Source organism: Heterodontus francisci, chromosome 4 (genome assembly GCF_036365525.1).
Source record: "Heterodontus francisci isolate sHetFra1 chromosome 4, sHetFra1.hap1, whole genome shotgun sequence".
In the NCBI taxonomy this organism is placed as follows: domain Eukaryota; kingdom Metazoa; phylum Chordata; class Chondrichthyes; order Heterodontiformes; family Heterodontidae; genus Heterodontus; species Heterodontus francisci.
Window position 1 is genome coordinate 190662455 of NC_090374.1, and position 25164 is coordinate 190687618.

At 40.7% G+C, this 25164-nt stretch overlaps 1 protein-coding gene across 4 annotated transcripts in view; it reads left to right on the plus strand.

Moving 5' to 3' along the window:
- ric1 (RIC1 homolog, RAB6A GEF complex partner 1) overlaps positions 1-25164 on the plus strand; it is a 201169-nt gene that overhangs the window by 95962 nt on the left and 80043 nt on the right. For all 4 annotated transcript variants that reach the window (XM_068030703.1, XM_068030704.1, XM_068030705.1 and 1 more), the window contains 2 exons: positions 15758-15865; positions 19251-19393. In XM_068030703.1, coding sequence (XP_067886804.1) covers positions 15758-15865; positions 19251-19393 — 251 coding nt within the window. The remainder of the gene's footprint in view (positions 1-15757; positions 15866-19250; positions 19394-25164) is intronic.

Below are 25164 nucleotides of genomic sequence, written 5' to 3' on the forward strand. Positions count from 1 at the left end.
CTCCCTGGATGATGATAGAGATAAGAGATTTAAGATGAAGAAAAAGTGTGCTTATGACAGACATCAGGTGGATAATACAACCGAGAACCAGGTTGAATGTAGAAGGTTCAGAGGGGAAGTGAAAAAGCAAATAAGAGAAGCAAAAAGAGAGTATGAAAAGAGACTGGCAGCTAATATAAAAAGAAATCCAAAAATCTTCTCTGGGCATATAAATAGTAAACGGGTGGTGAAAGGTGGAGGGGGATGATTAGGAACCAAAAAGGGAATGCAGGAGGCATGGCTGAGGTATTAAATGAATGCTTTGCATCTGTCATTACCTCAATGGTGGGGAAGCTTCTAGAAACGATAATTCAGGACAAAATTAATAGTCACTTGTGCAAATGTTGGTTAATTAGGGAAAGCCGGCATGGATTTGTGAAGGGCAAATCGTTTTTAACTAACTTGCTGGAGATTTTGATGAGGTACGAGAGAATGTTGATGAGGGCAATGCTGTTGATGTAGTGAACATGGACTTCCAAAAAGCATTTGATAAAGTGCCACACACAGACTTGTGAGCAAAGTTATGGAATAAAAAGGGACAGTCGCAATATGGATTCGAATTTGGCTGAGTGACAGGAAACCGGGTGTAGTGGTTAATGAAAACAAGAAATGCTGAAAATACTCAGCGGGTCTGGCAGCATCTGTGGAGAGAGAAGCAAAATTAACGTTTCAGGTCAGTGACCCTTCATCAGAACCAGCAAAGTTTAGAAATGTAATCGGTTTTAAGCAAATAAAGCGGGGGTGGGGCAAGAGATAACAAAAGGTCGTGGTTCATGGATGTTTTTCGGACTAGTGGAAGGTTTGTAGTGGAGTTCCCCAAGGGTCGATATTAGGGCCTTTGCTGTTCCTGATGTATATTAATGACCTAGATCTTGGTGTTACGACTGAGGCGGGAGGAGTGCACTGTTTGTTCTAGTTCTACTTCTCTACAGGTCACAACATGTATTTAAATTTTCCCACTTAGCGATACTGTCAATCATATACTCTGTTTTTCCCAGAATAAAACACACACTAATCAGGTTTCTTTAATGAACAACAAAATTATAAGATTATTACAAAACCAGTCTTAACCAGTAATGAAGTAAAGCTAAAACACACACTGAAATTTTAGAGTTCCCTTTTTACCTTGGCCCCTCATACACGCACACACACACCCTGGTTAACCGTAAAAATAGAAGGGATTTTTGTTTACAGCTCTGTCATAGAAAAAAACACTTGGGCTGAATACTTGCTCATTCTTGAAGAAAACAGCAGATGAGATATGTTGTGTTCCAAAACTGGCATGCAGTCTGGCCTTCAAGTACATGTACATGGGTCACTGGGATCTTTTAGAACAGTTCTTTACAGGTAGCGTTGAGAATTGGTTTAGCAGGCTTTTCTTCAAAGTCAGGAGATGAGACAAGTTGACAAAGTGGACTTCTCGGGGTCTTTTAGAGAGGCGCTGGAAAGTTGAGCTGGGTTGTGGTCTTTTCACGCCTTGGAAGTTTTCTTTCTTTTTCTGCAGGCTTTTTAAAGAGTTGGAACAGGCTGGCCTTAGCTGAGGTCCTTCAGTTTTTTTTAAACTCCAACCCCTTTTAAACAGTTCATTCCCAACTCCAAACAATTCAAAAGTGAAGCCTGAAACTGAAAGTCCACCTTCTGTCCTGTTACTTCTCTGCACACATCTTCCCCAGTTACCAGGGTTTCTGTTCTATTTTTAACTTGTCATGTGACAACCAGTAAATGATGATGTCAAACAAGTCCTTTCAGTGTTCTCTTGACCCTTATCCAACATTTCTTCATTTGACTATTGTGACAGAATTTCCATATTTTTTTTATTATAACTTGGAATCTGTATTTTAAAAACTGAAGTGGCTGACCTTTGGGTTTTTTTTATATAAAAAGGTTGACCTGTAAACCAGTTTTTCTGGAAAGCATGTGATTTCCAGTAAAACCTAGCAGGGGTTTTTGACCCAAGAGCTGCCCTTTATTGTGACAGAGAATTTATGACTTAGCATGAGACTTGCTTGGAAAAAGTTAGTTTCACTTTGAACTGTTAAAAGATGCTCGTTTTTGGACTAAAAGCAGGTAGTTGGAATCTGCATATGGACCTGCCAGGAGATGGGAAGAAAAAACAGTAACTGTTACCTCACTTTGAAGAATCCCTGCTAGAGAAAAGCAAAAGCCTGTATGAAGTGGTACTCTTCCTACACTTTTAAGAAACCCTGAGTGCTTGCAGAAACCTTCCATTTTTAAAAAGGACTTTTGCATCAAATGTGTGACTGACACCTGTTGTTGCATCCCTGATGGAAGATCTATGTGAAGCTTCTGTTGTTGAATTTCTTTGAACGCCTATCCAAAACCGATTGTTCATCAAACTTGCCTGGAAAGACTCCAAGTGGCATCAACTATTCGACTTTGGGGCACCTCGCCAAACCAAAGGACTTCCATCTCTTTGCTTCAGTATAAGTTTTTTTTAAATTCCTTTGAAACAGCTGTAAACAAAAATCCCTTTTTTCCTGGTTAAGCAGTTTTTGGATCTGTGTGTGTGAGGGCTAGGATAATATGGGGTTTTAATATTGCAATTCGTGTATATATTTACTTCATTATTGGTTAGAACTTGGTTTTATATTAAATGGATTGTTTTGTTTATTAAAGAAACCTGGTTGGTGTGTTTTATTCTGGGGACAAATAGAATCTCTAATTGGCGGTTTTGGTAAGGAGGAAAATTTGTTGATATGTTGTGACCTGTGGAGACGTGGAACTGAATTTACAGTGCACTCCTCCTGCTTCAGTGATAACACTATGAATTCACAAAAAAATATTTTGAACACAAATAGAAGCACTTTTGTAACAGTGTACAGAGCACAATTTCAAAATTTGCAGATGATACAAAACTTGGAAACATTGTAAACTGTGAGAACTTCAAAAGGATCTAGACAGGTTGGTGGAATGGGCGGACAAGTGGCAGATGTAATTTAATGCAGAGAAGTGAGAAGTGATTCAGAGGAAGAACGCAGAGAAACAATATAAAATAAAAGGTGTAATTCTAAATGGATGGCAAGACCAGAGGGACCTGGTTGTACATGTACATAAATCATTGAAGGTGACAGAACAGGTTAAGAGTGTGGTTACTAGAGCATACAGTATCCTTGGCTTCATTAATAGGGGCATAGAGTGCAAAAACAAGGAAGTTTATTTTATTTTTTTTTATTTAGAGATACAGCACTGAAACAGGCCCTTCGGCCCACCGAGTCTGTGCCGACCAACAACCACCCATTTATACTAACCCTACAGTAATCCCATATTCCCTATCACCTACCTACACTAGGGGCAATTTACAATGGCCAATTTACCTACCACCTGCAAGTCTTTGGCTGTGGGAGGAAACCGGAGCACCCGGCGAAAACCCACACAGACACAGGGAGAACTTGCAAACTCCGCACAGACAGTACCCAGAATCGAACCCGGGTCCCTGGAGCTGTGAGGCTGCGGTGCTAACCACTGCGCCGCCCATAAGTTATGTTGAACATGTATACAACACTGGTTTAACCTCAACTGAAGTGTCCAGTTCTGGGTGCCACACTTTCAGAAAGATGTGACTGCATTGGAAAGAGTGCAGAAAACATTCATGAGTGTGGTTCCAGGGATGAGGAACTTCAGTGATGTGGATAGATTGGAGAGGTTGGGACTGTTTTCTTTGGAGAAGAGAAGGCTGAGAAGAGGCTTGATAGAAGTATTCAAAATCATGAGGGCTCTGGACAGGGTAGATAGGAGAAGCTGTTCCCATTGGTGGAGGGATCGAGAACAAGAGGGCACAGATTTAAGGTAATTGGCAAAGGAATCCACCGCCTGAGTGTGTGATGGAGGCAGGTTCATTCGAGGCATTCAAGAGGGAATTGGATTGTTATCTGAAAAGGAAGAATGTGCAGGGCTATGGGGAGAAGACGGAAGTGGCATTTGGTAAAACTGCTCTTTCAGAGAGCCAGTGCAGACATGATGGGCTGAATGGCTGCCCCCTGTGCTGTAACAATTCTGCAATTGTGATTTCTTGAATTATTTCTGTTATATAAAATATTACATGTTTGATATTGGATGCTGTTTTAATGCAAATAATTGAACTATTCGACTATCTGAACCCATTCATAGTTGCAATGACAAAAAAGAAAGATTTGCACTTTTCACAACCACCAGGCTTCTCTGAGTGCTTTACAACCAATGAAGTACTTTTGAATTGTAGTCGCTGTTGTAATATAGGAAGCGTGGCAACCAATTTGCACGCAGCAGGCTCTACAAGCAGCAGTCTGATAATACCCAGATAATCTGTTTTTGTGATGTTGATTGAGGGATTAAAATTGGCCAGGACACCAAAAATAGCACATGGGATCTTTTATCTCTACTTGAGAGGGCAGATGGGTCTCGGTTTAATATCTCATCCAAAAGACAACATCTCTGACAGTGCAGCAGTCACTCCTGGAGAGGGTTTTGAACCCAGACCCTTCGGCCCAGAGGTGAGAGGTCGACTAACTCAGCCATAGCTAACAGGCACAAGTAGGATTCATTGAGAATTACTGGGGAATCTAGCACTTTTCCTGCTCTGCGTTGCCTGAATTTACTTTAGATGCCTTAGGGTGCAAGCAGGGCTATTTTGATGGCAATGTCTTGCTATCAAACTTCAATACTGCCACATTATTTGCTCATGGATTTATGAGTTGAATGTTTTCCCTTCTCTCCTGCCCTGTGTTGATGACTTTTAATTTAAAAAATACTCAACCAAGCTACTTATAAAAGAGGGCAGCTCAACTAAACTGACCCTGCAAACTTGGTTATAGCAGCATGGGCCTTGATTCAATTCTTACAGATTTTGGCGGAGTTCACAAACTGGCTTGTGCTTACCGAGTGGACCTTTTGCTGCTCTTACCACATGCCTCTGAGATCCTTTTATATAAAAGTAAATTTAGAGAAGTACAGGTTGCTCATTTGTGTTTGAGGTTTGATGTAAGTAGGTTATTTAGGACCTTTTGGCAAAAAGTGAACATGAGTTGGCAGACATTCAATAAGGAACATAAACTTATTTTTGGCAGTACAGTTCAGAATCTGTATGATCCTTTGCAAGGCATTTGCTGCAAACAGAACAAGAGAGCAAAATGGTTTGTGTGTGTCTGGGTTTGCTGTAATAATGCCATTTCAAAATAAATCTGTTCCTTTGCTCAGCATTTTAAAATGTTCTGATTATGTAATAGTGGGATTTAAACTTTTTACTTTTTAACCAATGCCTTATTTTACAGAAGCAATTTTTTAAATGTAGTTTTCACTATATTGCACTCATCCGTCATAACATTTGTAGATGGGGTGCTGTTACTTCCCCTGGGTTTTTATATATGGCACTGTCTTAAATGTGAAGATAACCTCTGATAACTCCACTCATCATCTTTGTTCAAATATGCCACTGCAGGAATTAAATCTGTTAAATCCTGATTTCTTTTCCTGTGCATCTTTTATTTGTAGCCCCATTTCAGCTGATGTGGAAATAAACAATGTAGCAAAAAAAATCTTAGATTATGGGATGATTAAGTTAGTGCAGTATGCAAATGCACTTTTGAATTGAAACCTCGTGTGTCACTTGAACTCTGAATTATTCCTGTTACTATTGCACAACAAAACTCAATGGTGGGAATACTGAATGTATGTGTGTATAATTGTTCAAAAGTTGTAATTGCAAGCAGTTTTTTGGCCTCAGATTTCATTTGACATCTGGAGAAATAGTCCATAAAGGCAAAGAATACAAAATGCCTTACCTTTAATTATATTCAGTATTTTGGTTCAGTGGTAATTCCTTATTTTGTACATTATCAAAGAAAAAGTTCAGCTTTAATCTGAGATCGAAACTGTACATCTTAAACATTTTTATGAGTGTTTGACTCATTAGCTAAGAATGCCAAATAGCATTGCAAAAGCAATATTGAAAGCATTGGATAAACTTCTGTTAAGCACCTGGACTAGGAATCTGAAACAAGTCATACCACAGATGCTGGAAATCTGAAATAAAAACAAGAAATGCTGGAAATACTCAGCAGGTCTGGCAGCATCTGTGCAGTGAGAAGCAAAGTTAACGTTTCAGTTCAGAGAGTTCTGAAGAAGGGTCTCTGACCTGAAACGTTAACTCTGCTTCTTGCTACACAGATGCTGCCAGACCTGCTGAGTATTTCCAGCATTTCTTGTTTTTATTTAAGTCATACCACAGAGTTTGGGTTGCATGAAGTCAGAAATAGTGTGACAAGCTTTGGGAAGGTAGATGGATAACTGACATTTTTGCACCCTGTTGCAACTTAGTTGTTTAGAATCAATTTTTATTATTTAGTGCAACAAAAACAAGAAATGCTGGAATCACTCAGCAGGTCTGGCAGCACCTGTGGAGAGAGAAGCAGAGTTAACGTTTCGGGTCAGTGACCCTTCTTCGGAACTGACAAATATTAGAAAAGTCACAGATCATAAACAAGTGAGGTGGGGGTGGGGCAAGAGATAACAAAGGAGAAGGTGCAGATTGGACCAGGCCACATAGCTGACCAAAAGGTCACGGAGAAAAGGCAAACAATATGTTAATGGTGTGTTGAAAGACAAAGCATTAGTACAGATTAGGTGTGAATAAACTGAATATTGAACATCAGCAAGTGCAAACCTGAAGAAAAACAACCTGAAAAAAGCAGTGGGTAAGCAAACTGAACAAACTAAGATGAAATGAAATAAATGCAAAAAAAATTGTAAAAAATGTAAAAAGGAATGTAAAAAAAAAGGAAGAAAAAATAACTAAAAATGAAAGTAAAATGGGGGGCTGTCATGCTCTGAAATTATTGAACTCAATAATTTCACACCCTACCTCCTGTAAGAACTCCATTCCATTCTCCCAGTTTCTCCGTCTCCGACGCATCTGCTCTGATGATGCTACCTTCCATGACGGTGCTTCTGATATGACCTCCTTTTTCCTCAACCGAGGATTTCCCCCCACTGTGGTTGACAGGGCCCTCAACCGTGTCCGACCCATTCCCGCACCTCTACCCTCACCCCTTCCCCTCCCTCCCAGAACCGTGACAGGGTTCCCCTTGTCCTCACTTTTCATCCCACCAGCCTCCATATCCAAAAGATCATCCTCCGCCATTTTCGCCACCTCCAGCGTGATGCCACTACCAGTCGCATCTTCCCCTCCCTTCCCCTGTCAGCATTCCGAAGGGATCGTTCCCTCCGCGACACCCTGGTCCACTCCTCCATTACCCCCACCACCTCGTCCCCGTCCCAGCGCACCTTCCCCTGCAATCGCAGGAGGTGTAATACCTGCCCATTTACCTCCTCTCTCCTCACTATCCTAGGCCCCAAACACTCCTTTCAGGTGAAGCAGCGATTTACTTGTACTTCTTTCAATGTAGTATACTGTATTCGCTGCTCACAGTGTGGTCTCCTCTACATTGGGGCGACCAAGCCCAGACTGGGTGACCACTTTGCAGAACATCTCCGCTCAGTCCGCAAGCAGGACCCTGAGCTTCCGGTTGCTTGCCATTTCAACACTTCCCCCCCCCCCCCCCCCCCCCCCCCCCCCCCCTGCTCACATCTCTGTCCTGGGATTGCTGCAGTGTTCCAGTGAACATCAACGCAAGCTCGAGGAACAGCATCTCAGAGTTCAATAATTTCAGAGCATGACAGCCCCCCATTTTACTTTCATTTTTAGTTATTTTTTCTTCCTTTTTTTTACATTCCTTTTTACATTTTTTACAATTTTTTTTGCATTTATTTCATTTCATCTTAGTTTGTTCAGTTTGCTTACCCACTGCTTTTTTCAGGTTGTTTTTCTTCAGGTTTGCACTTGCTGATGTTCAATATTCAGTTTATTCACACCTAATCTGTACTAATGCTTTGTCTTTCAACACACCATTAACATATTGTTTGCCTTTTCTCCGTGACCTTTTGGTCAGCTATGTGGCCTGGTCCAATCTGCACCTTCTCCTTTGTTATCTCTTGCCCCACCCCCACCTCACTTGTTTATGATCTGTGACTTTTCTAATATTTGTCAGTTCCGAAGAAGGGTCACTGACCCGAAACGTTAACTCTGCTTCTCTCTCCACAGGTGCTGCCAGACCTGCTGAGTGATTCCAGCATTTCTTGTTTTTGTTTCAGATTTCCAGCATCCGCAGTATTTTGCTTTTATTATTTAGTGTATTGGTATGTTTCACTTTTGTGGTACATGTCAATTTAAGGGTGAAGTGAAGGGTTTATATTCATATAGTTGCATATAGCAATTTATCCCTCCATTCTGTTTTATCATTTTATAAACAATTTTTTTCTATTAACCTTTTGTAAAACATTTACCAGTTTAAATTCTTCCAATTAAGTCCCAAAATTTTATTTTGTTCTGCATTCAGTGGCATATTTACTTTATGCCTACTTTACTGACCTTATGGATGCACTTTTTCCATGGTTTTACTGCTAATTAATTGCATGTAGCTCAGTATATAGATCGGGAAGCAGGGTAAATAGAAAGAAAAAGAAAAGACAGATGGGAAGGTGGCTGTTGCAGATTTGTCTGCCTGCCTTTTATGTGCATCAGCTGTGACTCAGTTAGTAACACTCTTGCTCTGAGAAGGTTCCGGGTACAAATTCTACTCCAGGATTTGAGCATAAAAATCAAGATTGACACTCCAGTGCAGTACTGAAGCAGCACTGCACTGTTGAAGGTGCCATCTTTGGGATGGGACATTAAACAGAGGCCCTATCTCCCTGAGACAGAAGCAAGAGATCCCAGGGTGCTATTTCGAAGAAGAGCACGGGAGTTATCCCTGGTCAATGTTTATTCCTCAATAAGCATCTTTAAAAAAAAAAACAGATGATCTGGTTATTTGTGGGAGTTTTCTGTGTGCAAATTGGCTACTGCGTTTCTTACATTCCAACTCTGACTACACTTCAAAAGTACTTATTTGACTGTAAAGTGCTTTGAGACGTCTGGTGGTTGTGAAAGGCGCTCTATAAATGCAATTTTTTAAACTTCCTTCATTTCAGTTTTAATATGGCCGAGTGACGTTGCGCGTAGAACCCGTGCAATTGCACCGGACCTCGAGTGGCTTCAGGGTGTTAATGTAATAGATATATAATATACTACATGCCAATCTCAGTACTTGCATTAACGTTTTGAAAATAGATGTCAAAATATGAATTTTTAATTATTTCCCTGACTCAGTGCATTTTCTCTGAGCAAATGGTACATTGATTGGACCTGACAACAGCTAGAAAATAGGAGCAGGAGCAGGAGTCGGCCGTTCGGCCCTTCGAGCCCGCACTGCCATTCAATACGATCATGGCTGATCGTCCAAACTCAGTACCCTGTTCCCATTTTCTCCTCGTATCCCTTGATTCCTTTAGCCCTAAGAACTATATCTAACTCTTTCTTGAATATATTTAATGATTTGGCCTCAACTGCTTTCTGTGGTAGAGAATTCTACAGGTTCACCCCACTCTGGGTGACGAAATCCCTCCTCATCTCAGTCCTAAAAGGCTTACCCCTTTGTTCTTAGATTGTGACCCTGGTCCTGGACTCCCCCGCCATCAGGAACATCCTTCCTGCATCTAGTCTGTCCAGTCCTGTTAGAATTTTGTAGGTTTCTATGAGATCCCCTCTCATTCTTCTAAACTCTAGCGAATACAAGCCTAATTGACTCAATCTCTCTTCATACATTAGTCCTGCCATCCCAGGAATCAGTCTGGTGAACCTTCGCTGCACTCCCTCCATAGCAAGAACATCCTTCCTCAGATAAGGAGACCAAACCTGTGCGCACCACTCCAGATGTGGTCTCACCAAGGCCTTGTATAATTGCAGCAAGACATCCTTGCTCCTGTACTCGAATCCTCTCATTATGAAGGCCAACATACTATTTGCCTTCTTAACTGCCTGCTGCACCTGCATGCTTACTTTCAGCGACTGATGCACAAGGACACCCAGGTCTCACTGCACCTCCCCGTTTCCCAATCTATCACCGTTCATATAATCTGCCTTTCTGTTTTTGGCACCAAAGTGGATAACCTCACATTTATCCACATTATACTGCATCTGCCATGTATTTTCCCACTCACTCAACCTGTCCAAATCACACTCGAGCTTCTCTGCATCCTCCTCACAGCTCACACTCCCACCCAGCTTTGTGTCATCTGCAAACTTGGATATATTACATTTAATTCACTCATCTATATCATTAATATATATTGTGAATAGCTGGGGTCCTGGCACTGATCGCTGCGGTACCCCACTAGTCACTGCCTGCCAGTCTGAAAAAGACCGTCTTAATCGTATTTAAAGTTCTGTTGGGGTTTCAACAACTGTTTATCTTCCCCTTCCCCCAAGCGCCATCTGAATTCTAACATGTCACTCATAGATGATGCCTGTTCTGATTGTGCATTTATGATCCTAATCTTTTATTTAGTTCTGTTGTGCTGTTCATTCGCTTTCTGGATAGCGAAGGTCCTGTCAATGATGCCACTCGTCTCCCAAAGGTGCGAAAACTCTCTCCCAGTTACATCTTATGGCAAGAATCTTTTTAAAATTTGTGAAATCAGTTGCACTTTCCAATACTTATTGTCTCCGCTGACCCATTGCTGATATTTCCACATACCGTAGGTGATTTTACTGGGAAATGACAGTTACACTTCCCAGGGTGCTGAATGATAGAGACAGTTTAACAGCGCAAATAAAGCGCAGAATTACAAAGTATAGAGACGGATCTTTACCGAGCTGTCACTTTTAAAAAAAAAAAAAAAAAAATCCTTTTTATCTATATTTCTGTTCTCATCTGATTACCTTTCTTCTGTTTATTTGCCAAATTTTTTAAAAAAAGAGACAAAGCACACAACTAATTTGACCCCAGGCAGCAATATTTAATACAAACAACAACAACAAGAAATGCTGGAATCACTCAGCAGGTCTGGCAACTCTGCTTCTCTTTCCACAGATGCTAACGTTTCGGGTCAGCGACCCTTCTTCGGAGGGTCTTCTTTGTTTCAGATTTCCAGCATCCGCAGTATTTTGCTTTTATTATAGCAATATTTAATATGTCTGTCCAGTAAAATGTAGGGGACTGAAAGTGAACCTCTGCATGGAGGCCCTACAAGGTAAACGCCAATCCTGAATATGATGAGAACTAAATTATCATGGCTTCAGCATTGGGAATATGACAATATTGTAATTATGCAACAGTCACAAAGGTGTAAGTATTTCTCCCCAGTGTTGTAAGCTGTAAATGACTGGAATTAAAGTGGCAAATGGGGACCCAGGGGAAGGTAGGATCCCCTTGCAGGTGGGCAGAAATACTGGTCTGCGTAACCTGCTTAAATGTAAAACCATCTAGGCTGTTCCTAGAAATTGGATTCCCTTTTTTTAAAATATATTTTGAGATGGCACATTTGGGTTAGGATTGCCCATAGTATACATTTTCTGCCCGTTATTTGCATCTTAAAATTGATGTCTGTATAATTTCACCTGTACTCTATTAAGCTAATATGCGAAGAAGCACAAAATAACTATTCTCCAATATCTTTCCTTATAATCATCCTACAGTCTAGTTTGTGTTTCTGTGCATGTCAGTATGTTAGCTCTGTGAAACAAGTTAGATTTGTGTTATAAAGTAACAGCAGCAGGTTGATTTAGAGGGACTGGGGAGAACAGCGATATCAATTTTATTTTCTTCAAATTGTTTCAACAAGACACCTCATCCAGGAAATGCAAATATTGCTGATGTGACAGCAAAGTTTAAACATTTCCTTCTATTGGTGTGTATACTGTGAATCCAATGGCTTTCTATGCTGTTTAATGGTCATATCCTGCATGCCTACTTTATGACTAATAAAATGCATGACTTGGAGGGAGTGCATTATTCTTTTGAAGAGTGACTGTAATTCCCAAGAAATAGTGTGGTGCTAGGTTTCTGAAATATTAAAGTATGCTGTCATCGGTTTCTATTTAATTTTTTAAGTGAAGAACTGTAACTTATTCTTTGAGTTTTTATTCATCAGGTGAAGGATATAATTGCTAGGGAATAAAACTTATTTTTATCCCCTTTGCAATTTATACTTCCAGCACTCATGTTCGATATTGTGTGCATTTGCAGAGTAAAACTCCCTTGACTATATAGTTGTCAGTTCCATTTCTCCATGTCAAATAGTTTTGTAGCCTTTGGTGCTGCTACTTTCTCTGGAAAAGTGGAGTGTCACCTTTTAGAGTTAGGATTTCCCTCCACCCCATAGGAGGCAGGACAGCCAGAGCTGCAATATAAATGGTGAATGTTCTACCCAACTTAGTTTCCTGGCCTGCCAGCTGTTAGAGTTCCACAATCTGAAACAAAAGTCAAGATTGTGACTTTCAATGAACAGCTGTGTAAGAGCTCATGAAATTTTGTATCTTCAATATTGAGATTACTGCTTCAGACTCTGCCACCTCTGTCCCAATTGTGACCTTGCTTTGCTCTAGTTCCCTCTCTTCCCACCCCCACTGCCCAGTCAAATCAGGCTCATCTCAATTAGGCCTACTGCTAAATTTGGCACTTGCTGTCACACAACTACTTTCCTTGAACTAATGCTGTTGACCTCATCAGTGCCGCTTTTCTACCAGCTGTTCTCCCATCCTTCAAAACCTCTATCAATAGATCCCCTCCTGAAAGAGCTTTCCCTAAACCTTCTAACCTCTTTAATTAAATGGCTTTTTCAAAGAGCTGACACAGGCACGATCAGCTTGATGGCCTCCTCTGTGCTATAAGATTATATGATTCCATAACTCTCATCTTAACTTTCTTTAAGGTGATGTATCATTGCTACCCATCTTGCCTATCACGCCACTCCCTGCTCAAATACCTACAGTCCACTTACCATCCTACCCACAGTATGAAGACATTCTTGGTCAATGCTAACAGTCACATTTCTTGTAACTGCTGCCATTGTGCTTCTTCATTCCTTGACCTTTCTGCAGGCTGGCCATTCCACCTTAATATGTCTCCTCTGAACTCATCTCTATAGCACCATCTCACTTGGTTACACTCCTACCTGTTACAGGAAAGCTAGCACATCTGCATTGCTTTCCCTTCCAGTCCAGTACTCCAAAGTTCCACGTTTGGCCTTCCCTCAGTCGCATTATCCATATGCATACTGATGATGGTCAACGTTGGCATGGATGAAGTTCAGATGAGATGCCTTTCACCCTATTTTCACAGTTTTTATGCCACGCTACTCATATTGTAAAACTCCTTCCATTTATGCTGATTTTAAAAAATAAATGTTTACAGTAATTCATCTGACTTTTAAATGAAACATCTCAGTACTTGGTTTGTACTATGTACAAAAAGTGATTTAAGGATAAGGCTGTCCATTTAAAAAAAAAACATTATTCTGTACCTCTTCCCCCTCTTTGGGGTCGCCATAAGAACAATCCCCTGTGGGCAGATGATCTGCAAGTTTTACTGTATAACCAGGTAGTTTATCGGATACGCTGGTTTGATATTGTCTTCTGTTGACATTTTGCCTCCTCTGAGAAGCTTACAGGAGTCATGGATGTGAACATGTGCAGCACCACTTACTTTGGAATTTCAAGTTGGAATAGACTTCAAGGCATGTCAGAAACCCACAGCTAGACTTCATCTGTAAAACTGGGTGTTGGTACTATACATGTAATCAGTAGTGACATTCATACAAAAAAAAAGGTTTCATGCTGTGTTACGACCGAGGCGAGAGCAATGTACTGTCAATTCAGTCCCATCACTCCACAGGTTGCAGCATATAATTAAAGTTTTCCCACTCAACCGGAAAACAGCGAAATTAAACACTCTAGTAACCTCCCCCAGAATAAAACAGACCAAACTAGACAACAACTAATTCATTATTTATTAAAACTAAATCTTAAACACTATTAAGATAAACCTATGTCTAAAGATCTTATAACTTATTTTAACCTAACTGCCCCATTCTCTCTGTTAACCGTTTTATTTTTAAAAATGTTTTAAAAATTCTGTTTCTAAATAAATAAATAACTGGGTTATAAGTCTTTGTGGGTTGCGTTCCTAGTTTTTAAAGGTGCACTGTTTTTAACTAGAGTCTTAGAGGCACAATGTTTTAATCAGAGGAGAAAATAAATACAGTTTCGTGACAGCTGGCACACTTCCATTTGCTTCAGAATTTCTTCATAATAGATGTTAGTAAGCTTGCTAGATTGCTTACAAAGCATTTTTGACCATCCAACATTGATTCAGAATTTGGGTACATGTATTAAGTAGGCAACAATAGTGACTGTCATGAGCCAATCTTCTTTCTGTGAAACAAAAACAAGAAATGCTGGAATCACTCAGCAGGTCTGGCAGCATCTGTGGAAAGAGAAGCAGAGTTAACGTTTCGGGTCAGCGACTCTTCTTCGGAACTGTGAAGCTGAGTTATACCCATTTGTAGTAGTTAATTCTGATACTTTGAGAAGACAGTCTCGTAGATTAAAAACCTGAGTGTACATATCAAATGGATGTTGAATTATGCATGTTCCCAAGGATTCAGTGCATTGTTTTCAGAAAGATAAATTATTTATTTGGTTTTGACAGTCCTATATAATTGCCATTGGTCATGTCATATTGGATTGCTAGTTCTTTGCTGATAGTATTAGAGATGGAAGTATTTGAACATGAGAACCTCCCGAGAAGGATGATCACAGTAATTAATGTGGTGAAGTCATAAAGATCGATGGAAGCCTTTTCTTTCGGCCCTCAAGCCCTGCGATGCTTTCAAATCTTAACAGGTCTCTAACTGATTTGATATAATTTTATCCCTATACTTTCCTCCCCCTTATTTCCTTCCTATCCCTTTCAGCAGGGGTCGTGGAATGCTGACACTGTTTCGGATCAAACTGCAGGTGAATTTTTCAGGGTGCAGTGGCTCTCCTTGCTGATTTTTCAGGCTACCATGCCTTTCAGCTATCATATCATATCAGCAGTCATGAACTGGGCAAGCATTTATCATAAAAGGTGGTAATTCCAGAGTCTATAAGTGAGAGTCTTATTATTAACTTTACTCCAAGAAGCAATTTGTCAGTAAATTTCTAATGCACATATTCAGTACATGAAATGGGTGCAGACACTGGATTTTAGAATAAATGATGCTAAAGTTTTAAGCTGTGTATTCTTAAAATGTATCTCCATTTCATTTCTCCTCCAATCTGGAACTGATCAAAATTTTCTGGTTCCAGCTGAGTACATCACTGACTTTTTTTTAAGTGAGTGAAAGGATGAAGAATTTATTAGTAATGTCCCTTTTCTATAAACCATGGGCAGTGTTGCTTGTCTAATGCAGCAATGTCAAAAGTTTGCAGCTTTCTGATGTTTCCATATTGCCCAGTATGAATGATCTCAAAATTACTGTATCAGTTTTTTAACTTTTTAAGAATTCCCATTTTAACTGTATAGCAGGCAGTGGAGATTTTTAAGCCGTTGCTTGCTCGTTTTGCCAAAAATCAACATGTCCAGCTTTTTAATTTTAACAATTAAAATAGATTTTACAGTAGACAGTAATTTTGTTTGGCTAAGGCCTCCATTCCCTCAGATTATTCCATTCCCTCAGATTATCCATTTCCTTATGCAAGTCACTTAATAATATAGTTTTCACTCAATATTTGTGTGAATGCTTGCACCAATTGCATAAATGGAATCATGTATCACTTTAACAAACTGACTTTTTACTGTAGAGGAAACGTAAGAGTGAAAGTAACTCCAGGTTACAAGGAGGAACAATGTGCTCCATCCCTAACTGTGGAGATGAAGAAAGTGCTAGATTTCCAAGCCAAAATCACAAGGTAATGCTTCAACATTCCCATCTCTACTGTTACAAATTGTTTGGTTATTTTTAAATAAGCTATCGTTTGTTCTTAATGCATTGGGATTTTGACTTAGTAATTGCCGCGAGGATTAAAGTTTAATCTTGCTTGATGTAGCTGCTTATGATTCAGCTAACTGGAGCTAATTGCATTTTGCAAATGTATTGAAGGCAAAGCTATGGTATTACAGAGACCTGAATTTTGCCATCTGTCAAAATGGAGTACACCGTGTAACAGTGCTGGAGTCTTCTGCCAGGTGGAAAGTAGCCTTAATAGGAGGGTTGTGACCTGAAATTACAAAACAATTTTTAAATGTGAAATTGAGAGCAAAATTAATCCCTTTTTTAAATAAGCATCTCACATTTTATATCAGTCAATCTTGATTTTCTCATTCCATTTCCCCTCTCCCCCCTCTCCCTAACTCACCCTCCCCTCCTCTCCCCCCTCTCCCTAACTCACCCCTGCCCTCTCCACCCTCCCTCCTCACCCCTCCACCCTCCCTCCTCCCTCTCCCTCCCCTCTCCTCCTCCCCCTCTCCTCCTCCCCCTCTCCTCCTCCCCCTCTCCTCCTCCCCCTCTCCTCCTCCCCCTCTCCTCCTCCCCTCCCTCCTCCCCTCTCCTCCTCCCCTCTCCCCCCCCTCTCTTCCCCCCCCTCTCTCCTCCCCCCCTCTCCTCCTCCCCCCCTCTCTCCTCCCCCCCTCTCTCCTCCTCCCCCCCTCTCTCCTCCTCCCCCCCTCTCTCCTCCTCCCCCCCCTCTCTCCTCCTCCCCCCCTCTCTCCTCCTCCCCCCCCTCTCTCCTCTCCCCCCCCTCTCTCCTCCTCCCCCCCCTCTCTCCTCCTCCCCCCCCTCTCTCCTCCTCCCCCCCCTCTCTCCTCCTCCCCCCCCTCTCTCCTCCTCCCCCCCCTCTCTCCTCCTCCCCCCCCTCTCTCCTCCTCCCCCCCCTCTCTCCTCCTCCCCCCCCTCTCTCCTCCTCCCCCCCCTCTCTCCTCCTCCCCCCCTCTCTCCTCCTCTCCCCCCCCCTCTCCTCCTCCTCCCCCCCCTCTCCTCCTCCTCCCCCCCTCTCCTCCTCCTCCCCCCCCCTCTCCTCCTCCTCCCCCCCCTCTCCTCCTCCTCCCCCCCCTCTCCTCCTCCTCCCCCCCTCTTCTCTTTCCCCCCCCTCTTCTCTTTCCCCCCCCTCTTCTCTTTCCCCCCCTCTTCTCTCTTTCCCCCCCCCCTTTCTCTCTTTCCCCCCCCTTTCTCTCTTTCCCCCCCCCTCTTCTCTCTTTCCCCCCCCTTTCTCTCTTTCCCCCCCCCTTTCTCTCTTCCCCCCCCCCCTTTCTCTCTTTCCCCCCCCCCTTTCTCTCTTTCCCCCCCCCCCTTTCTCTCTTTCCCCCCCCCCACTTTCTCTCTTCCCCCCCCCCTTTCTCTCTTCCCCCCCCCTCTTTCTCTCTTTTCCCCCCCCACCCCAATTTGAATTTGATGTGTGTTGTCTGTAATCTAAAGAATCGTTCAGATTTTTTAGTATTAAATTATATTTAAGAATTGTCAAACCATTTTAGGATGGGGTCATTTAATTCCATTTCATTTGTGCAATTCTGCAGCATCTTTGCTGCTTCCTTTAAAAAAAAATCAGCTGTCATTAAACTTCTTTATTTCACCTTGTGATTGTAATGTGGAGTAAAATAAAATTTGTGAACTTTATACATTGTGACTGTATTTTTCTTTTGCTTTTTTCTTACTAGTTGCCACTGGAGTGCAGTGGTTTATCTGTGAGGCTGATATCTAAGTGGGCTTTCCATTTTGCTTTATTTTTATGCAAGTGAGGGACTCCACCAGTGTGTTGGTGTAACTCTCGCTATTAAGGCAGGATAAGGACAGCTTCTAATGTTACTTAGTCTTGCCATGTGGTGTACATTCTGACTTCTAGTGTGATGTACTTGAATATAGCAGAAGGTAATTTTGTTTGTAATAAGTTAAGATATGTACTCTCTCAATCAGATTACCTCATATCCCCATGCTGGCCACCTTTTGTTGAAATATAGAGTAGTTTTTAACCTAGTATTTGAATGAATACTTGTGTACCATGTGTATGTAAATAGGATCTCTCATTGTTTTGTTTTTCTTCCAGTTTGTTAAAGCATATGGTGCCTGTGAACAGAAGAGTCTCTGATCTTTGAAGGTGGCAGGACATAACGAAAGAGTAGTTAGCAAAGCATGTTGGATCTTGGGTGTCATAAATAGAGGTATTCAGTACAAAAGCAGGGAAGTTATATTGTACCATTATAAAGCTTTAGTTAGACCCCAACTAGAGTATTGCATCCAGTTCTGATCACCACACTTTAGGAAGGATGTGAGGATCCTTGAGAGAATGCAGAGGAGATTTACCAGAACAGTTCTCGGGATGAGGGAAATTCACTACAGGGTTAAGTTTGAGAAGCTAGGATTATTGTTCTTGGAGATTGAGGGAGATCTGCTCGAGATGTACAAGAATGTGACAGATTTAGATAAGGTAGACGAAGAAATGCTGTTGCCATTAGCTGATGGTCCAAGAACGAAGGACACTGATTTCAAGGTTTTGGGCAAGAGATGCAGTGCAGAGATGTGAAGAAGTATTTTACGCAACAAGTGGTAACTATCTTGAACTTGCTGCCTACAAGGGTTTCGAAGCAGAAGCGATGAATGATTTCAAAAGGAAATATGATGGGCACTGAGGAAAATAACTTGCAGGCCTATGGGCATAGTGGAGAATGGGACTGACTGGATTGCTCTGCAGAGAGCTGGCGTGGACTTGATGGGTCGAATGGCTGCCTCCTGTGCTGTGATGACTCTCTAATCTTTTTTTTGGTGGCATTGGTTGAAGGATAGCCTGGTGCATACCACTGGGAAAACTCACTTGCTCTTCAAAAAGTGGCATCACATCTTTTACATCTATCTGTGAGGACAGACGGGGCTTTGATGTCTCCCCTGACAGAGCACACTATTCATAACCTTTAATTCCTTTTCAATTAAATTCTAATTCCCTTTTAAGAAATTTATGGAGTCTACTTTAACGTTGATTTGTCCACATTCTAACGAACCTCTCCGTGAAGACACGTTTTTCTAACCTTTTTAATTGTTTAGGAGTGTCGTGTTGAAATCTGTAATGTTGCATTTTCACCACCAGGAAGAGCGTCATTGTCTTTCCTTCCTTTTCACCATAACCAAAGTCTGACAGCAATCAATAACAAAGACTTTAATGTAGAAATATAGTAACCAAATATTGAGTAGGTATTTTAGAATTGGATCATGTGTTGCCTTTCTGCTGTTGATAGACCTGGTGAATCCTACTCTGATTTATTGTAATGCATTAGAGGTTTCCATACTAATTATATTTTCCCTCTTCCCAGTTTGCAGTCTATGCAGGATGATTTGGTAATCGCTACTAATGATGGGATACTCCATCTTATTCATTGGGATGGTTTGACAAATGGAAGGAAAGCCATTAATCTTTGTTCAGTTCCATTTTCTGTAGACCTGCAGTCTTCAAGAGGTAAGGCCTTCGTGCTTGGTCGATCTGAACTGTGCTGAAATTCAGCTAATAAAACTGTAGCCTGTGTATCTAAACTTGCAGAATACGAACATAAGAAATAGGAGCAGCAGTAGATCATACGGCCCCTCGAGCCTGCTCCGCCATTCAATACGATCATGGCTGATGATCTGCCTCAACCCCATTTTCCTGCCCGCTCCCCATATTGATTCCTTGAGAGTCCAAATATCTGTCCAATTCTGCCTTAAATATACTTAACAATGGAGCGTCCACAACTCTCTGGGGTAGGCAATTCCAAATATTCACAACCATCAGTGGCACTCTATTAGTTATACCTGCCAACTTACAAATGTCCCGTTTATCCCTACTCTGTGCTTCCTGTCCATTAACCTATCCCCCATCCGTGCTAGTATATTATCCCCAACTCCATGAGCTCTTATCTTGCATATTAACCTTTTGTATGGTGCCTTATCGAATGCCTTTTGGAAATCCAAGTATACTGTATCTGTTGGCTTTCCTTTACCTAATAGTTATATCCTCAGAAAGATTAATAAATTGGTCAAACATTATTTCCCTTTCGTAAAACAGTGTTGACTCTGATCATACTATGATTTTCTAAATGCATTAAGATCTCTTTTTAATAATAGATTTCAGCATTTTCCTGACAACTGATGTCCTGTAGTTCCCAGTTTTCTCTCCCTCCATTCTTGAATAACGGTGTTACAGTTGCTAACTTCCAATCTGCTGGGACTGTTCTAGAACCTAGGGAATTTTGGGAAATTGTAAATGGTACATCCACTATCTCTGTAGCTACTTCAGAACTTTGGGATGTAGGTCATCAGGTTCTGGGGATTTGTCAGCTTTTAAGTTTCTCCAATACTTTTTCTCTGCTGATATTAATTACCGTAAGTTCTTCCCTATTATTCGCCTCTTATTACCCTCTATGTCTGGAATGTAACTTGAGTCTTCTGTGAAGACAGACGCAAAATACTTGTTCAACATTTCTGCCATTTCCTCATTCCCCATGATAGTTTCTCCTGTCTCTATCTGTAAGGGACCAGTACTTACTTAGCTACTCTTTCTATACTTGTAAATGCTCTTATCTGTTTTTATATTTCTGACTAGTTTACTCTGTCGTTTTTGTCTCTGTCTCTGTCCTTATCAACTTTTTGGCCACCCTGAGCGAGTTTCTAAAACTCTCCCAATCCTCAGGCTCGCTATTGTTCTTTGCAGCATTATAATCCTCTTTTAATCCAATACTATCCTGAACTTTCCTAGTAATCCACGGATGGATTTTTCTCAGTTTTTATTTTTAATGGAATATATTTTTGTTGACTAATTTGAATCATTTCTTTAAAAGTTTGCCACTGTTTATTTACCACTATACCCTTTTAGTCTATTTACCCAATCAACCTTAGCCAACTCTCCCCTCATAACTATGTAATTAGTTTTGTTTAAGTTTAAGATTCTTGTTTGGGACTGGAGTATGTCACTTAATATGTAATTGTATTATCATTTATTCCAAGAGGATCATTTGCTATGAGATTATTAATTAAACCTGCCTCGTTACACAATGTATTGTTCCAAGAAACTGTCATGAAAGAATTCTGCAAACTCATCTTCCAGACTACATTTGTCAACTTGATTTGTCTGCACGAATGTTGAATTTCCCTATAATTATTACATTGCCTTTGCTACAAGCTCCAATCATTTGTTGCTTAATGCTTTGTCCAACTACAGTTAGGGGGCCTGTAAACTACTCCCACCAGTGTTTTCCAAGCCTTGTTATTCCTAATCTTCACCCATACTGATTCTACCTCCTGATCTTCTGAACCAAGATCCTGTCTTTGTCATCTTTTACTATCAGAGCTACTCCTTTTCCATTCTGCCTGTCTTTTCAAAATGTTGAGTACCCTAGAATATTTATTTCCCAACCTTGGTCACCTTGTAAACATGTCTCCATAATGGTGATTAGATCTAAGCCATGTTTCTCTATTTGTGCTACTAGTTTATCTGTCTTAGTATGAATACTTGCGCATTCATATAGAGTCTTTAATTTTGCTTTTTTTTTTACTACCGTTCTTTGCATGGACCTTATTGACATTCAGTGATGCACTGTTACCATTAAACTTCCTGTCTTTCCTGTCTCTTTGCTTATCTTTACCCAAATTGCACTACTGCTCTATTACCTCAGCTTTTCTCTTTAGATTTCTAAATTTCCCTCACCTAACACTTCTCCCTGCCCCCCCCCCCCTCCTTTTTTAGTTTATGCCTTATAATTAGCTTTTCATTAAGGGGTGGTAATCATTATGTACAATTCCAAGCTTTGTGTACGAAGCTTGATAGTCTGGGTGTTGTCCTGTCCAATTTGCACAGTGGGGTCTCAGGCTACAGGTGTCTCACTTGTTAAGACCAAGGTTGGAGGAATGCACTGTCTTTTTCTAGTTCCACTACTGCACTGGCCACAACATAGATTTAAATATTTTACCCAGTTCCCAATACAGCCAATTATATACTTTTTATCTATATTAGTTTCAGAATAAAAATCCGCCAACCAGGTTTCTTTAATAAACAACAAAACTGTTGATTTATTATAAAACAAAACTTATTCAATAAAGATACAGTTGAAATATGAGTGTAAATATCTACCCTTGCAAAAATAACCTAATGCGCGCGCGCCCCCACACACGCGCACACACATTGGTTAAAGAAAAAAATAAAGTGAAAAAACTGGCTCTGCAGAGATCAAATTAAAAAATAAACTACTTTGGCCAAGTTGTCAATTCTTGAAGGAAAAGATATGGAATGTTCCAGATGGCCTTTGGTCTGACATTCGGGGATATGTAGACAGCTGCCACTGAGATCTTTCTGGAGCAGTTTGTTCAGGAGAAGTCGAGGAGTAGTCTTGTAGGCTTTTCGGGAGAATTACTGCATCAGCGTTTTCAGCTGTTACACTGGATTCTCAGACGATGTTCCAAAGCAGGTGGAAAAGGATGCGTTGGGTGGCTTCTCCGAATGCTCAGTTGGTGTGTATTCTGCTAACAGTCCAAGCCCAAATCAGGAAGCCAAAAACTCCTGACAACCATAAACCTAGACATGTGACTTCTTTGTAAACAACTCCAACAGCCAGCAAGGCTCCTTTAAATTTATTTAGCCCTTCATTGTCTCTTCCAGTAAGTGTTTTTTAAAAACAATCCAAAGTGTCCTTCCAGTAACCTTTCCTTTTATTAAAAAAAAAACAAATCCAGGCGTCTCCTCAGTTTTTCAAATGAACCAATTCTCAAATCTTTTAAACATGAGTCCTCAAAAAAAAAAAATTAATCATGGAAGTACCTTCATGACACACTCAACCAGAATAATCTGTATTTTCACAGCAGCAAGAAACAGCCTATTTTAAAAGTTTGGACCAGCTTAGCTAGTGAAACAAACTCATGCTTAGAAAACCAGTAAGATGTATCTTTATTATTTTCCATAACCAAGGAGCATAGAGAAATTGATTATTCTCATTCAAAACTGTATACTGTTCATTTTTATGTAAAATGAACAACTTGATAGTTTGAATCTGTCTTATCTCAGTAAAGTGCTATTTCAGCCTTCCTATTCAATAAAGCTTCATGTACCTGCAAGTGTCCTACTTCAGTAGTTAATATGTGGAATTTAAAAATATATATATTTATCGGGTGTAGGCATCGCTGGCAAGGCCAGCATTTGTTGCCCATCCCTAATTGCTCTAGAGAGTATGCCATCTTTTTGACAACTGAGTGGCTTGCTAGGTCATTTCAAGGGCAGTTAGCAAAAGCCAGCCACATTTTGCTGTAGATCTGGAGTCAAATATAAGGCAGACCAATTAAGAGCAGCAGATTTCCTTCCCTAAAGGACATTAGTAAACCAGTTGGATTTTTACGACAATCCTGGTAGTTTCATGGTCATAATTATTTTTTATTCCAGATTTATTTAACTAGCTAAATTTAAATTCCCTGGTTGCTGAGGTGGGATTTGAACTTAATCTCTGGATTATTAGTCCAGGCTCTTGAAAAACTAGTCCAGTAACAATAACTGTTCCCAGGATAATGATTCTCCGTTACCATCCCTTAGATGTGCTATCGTCTAAGTAGATATTGGACAGAAAAAAGCGCAGACCATGCAAGGTCCACTTACAGAAGTGATCCTATATTAAGAGAAGAGTATGTAATTGTTACGACCAAGTGAGAAAGGGATCTAGGGTTTCCTCTCATCCTTCACCTGGTCTTACCGTATTAGCGTTTAATTTTAAACACACCGAGTTTTTAGCTCCCCCTTGGTGAATCCTTGTTCACTGCTTTCCAATTGTAAGGCAAAGAAACTAACCAGACAGGTTTTCTTAGATTTAAAGAAGAAAGGTTGAACTTTATTAAACTTAAACTCTAATTTGGTTAACGCCTACGGATACACGAGGCTCCCACACTAGCTTGCATACGTGATGCACACAAGCAGATAGAGACTGAAAAGAGCAGAAGAAATAAAATGGAAAAGTTTGAGGCAATATCTGAAGATGGTTTTGGTTACTGTTCTTCGAGATCGCGGTAAAGTCCTTGATTATAGGTAGGTCTTGCTTTTCGTTGGGGCCCAATATTATTCTTAAACCTTGTTTGATGTAGGAGACTTTTTTCTCTTGAAGTTCGTGTGTCGTCAATGGGTCCAGAGGCTTGTGAGAAAGAGATGGGAGCAGACAGGAGAGGTCTTCTCACTCCAGGAGCAAGCAGTTCCTTGACTGTCGCTGGGTCAAAATCCTGGAACTCCTTCCTAATAGCATTGTGGGTGTACCTACCTCACATGGACTGCAGCGGTTCAAGAAGGCAGCTCACCACCACCTTTTCCAGGGCAATTAGGGATGGGTAATAAATGCTGGCATAGCCAGTGACACCCACATCCCATGAACGAATAATTAAAAAAAAAAAAATCTTTGAGTTCAAAAACTCTGCGGCTAGTTCAAAAAACCCGGGACCAGCCAGTTAGTCGTGATGAGCTGGTTTAATCAGTCCTGGATTTTGTGGATCGTATCACCTTAGCAGTCTCTGGAATGCTCTTCCTTACGCCTTCAATGTCTGATGAGCAAAATCCATTGTGTGTTGAATGTGTCAGGGAATGGTCCTTTTGTCTCCACAAGCACTATCTGTTAGTATGCAAATGTTTTTCAGCAAAGTGTCTGGCAGCCCTTGTAACAGGCCTTCTCTTCCCAGCAAGTTTAAAATCAATGTTCATATGACCAAATTAATATGCCTCATTATTGGCAGGTGCGGGCCTGCAAGACACTAATATTGACATCTTCAGACTGATCCTTAACACGTGACATTCTGCCACTCTCTGCTGGCCTCTACCGTTCTCAGAGCTAGCCAGTGCTGCCTACTTTTTTTTTAAATGCTGAATTTAGCATTATAGAAGTATTATAACTCAAATTGCATTTGTATAGTGCCTTTAAAGTAACCATCTCAATTGAAAACTAATGGTTCAAGTTTTCATTATTTAGTATTGGTTATTCAAAATATTTTTCATTAAAGTGCTGCAAATGTCTGACTGTGCCTAAATGCAAACACTAAGCAAATGTGGAATCCAGGACACACGATCCTCTTGCAAACTCCATTTGTAGACCTGTCACTGCCATTTTCAACCCTGCACCTCCCCCAGGTCTAAGCAAAGTGACATAATCTAAAGCGCAGACTTTTCATATTTGTCCAATGATAATATCCAGATAATCTGTCATTTAATAAAACTGAGATTTATAATTTTAATGTTGC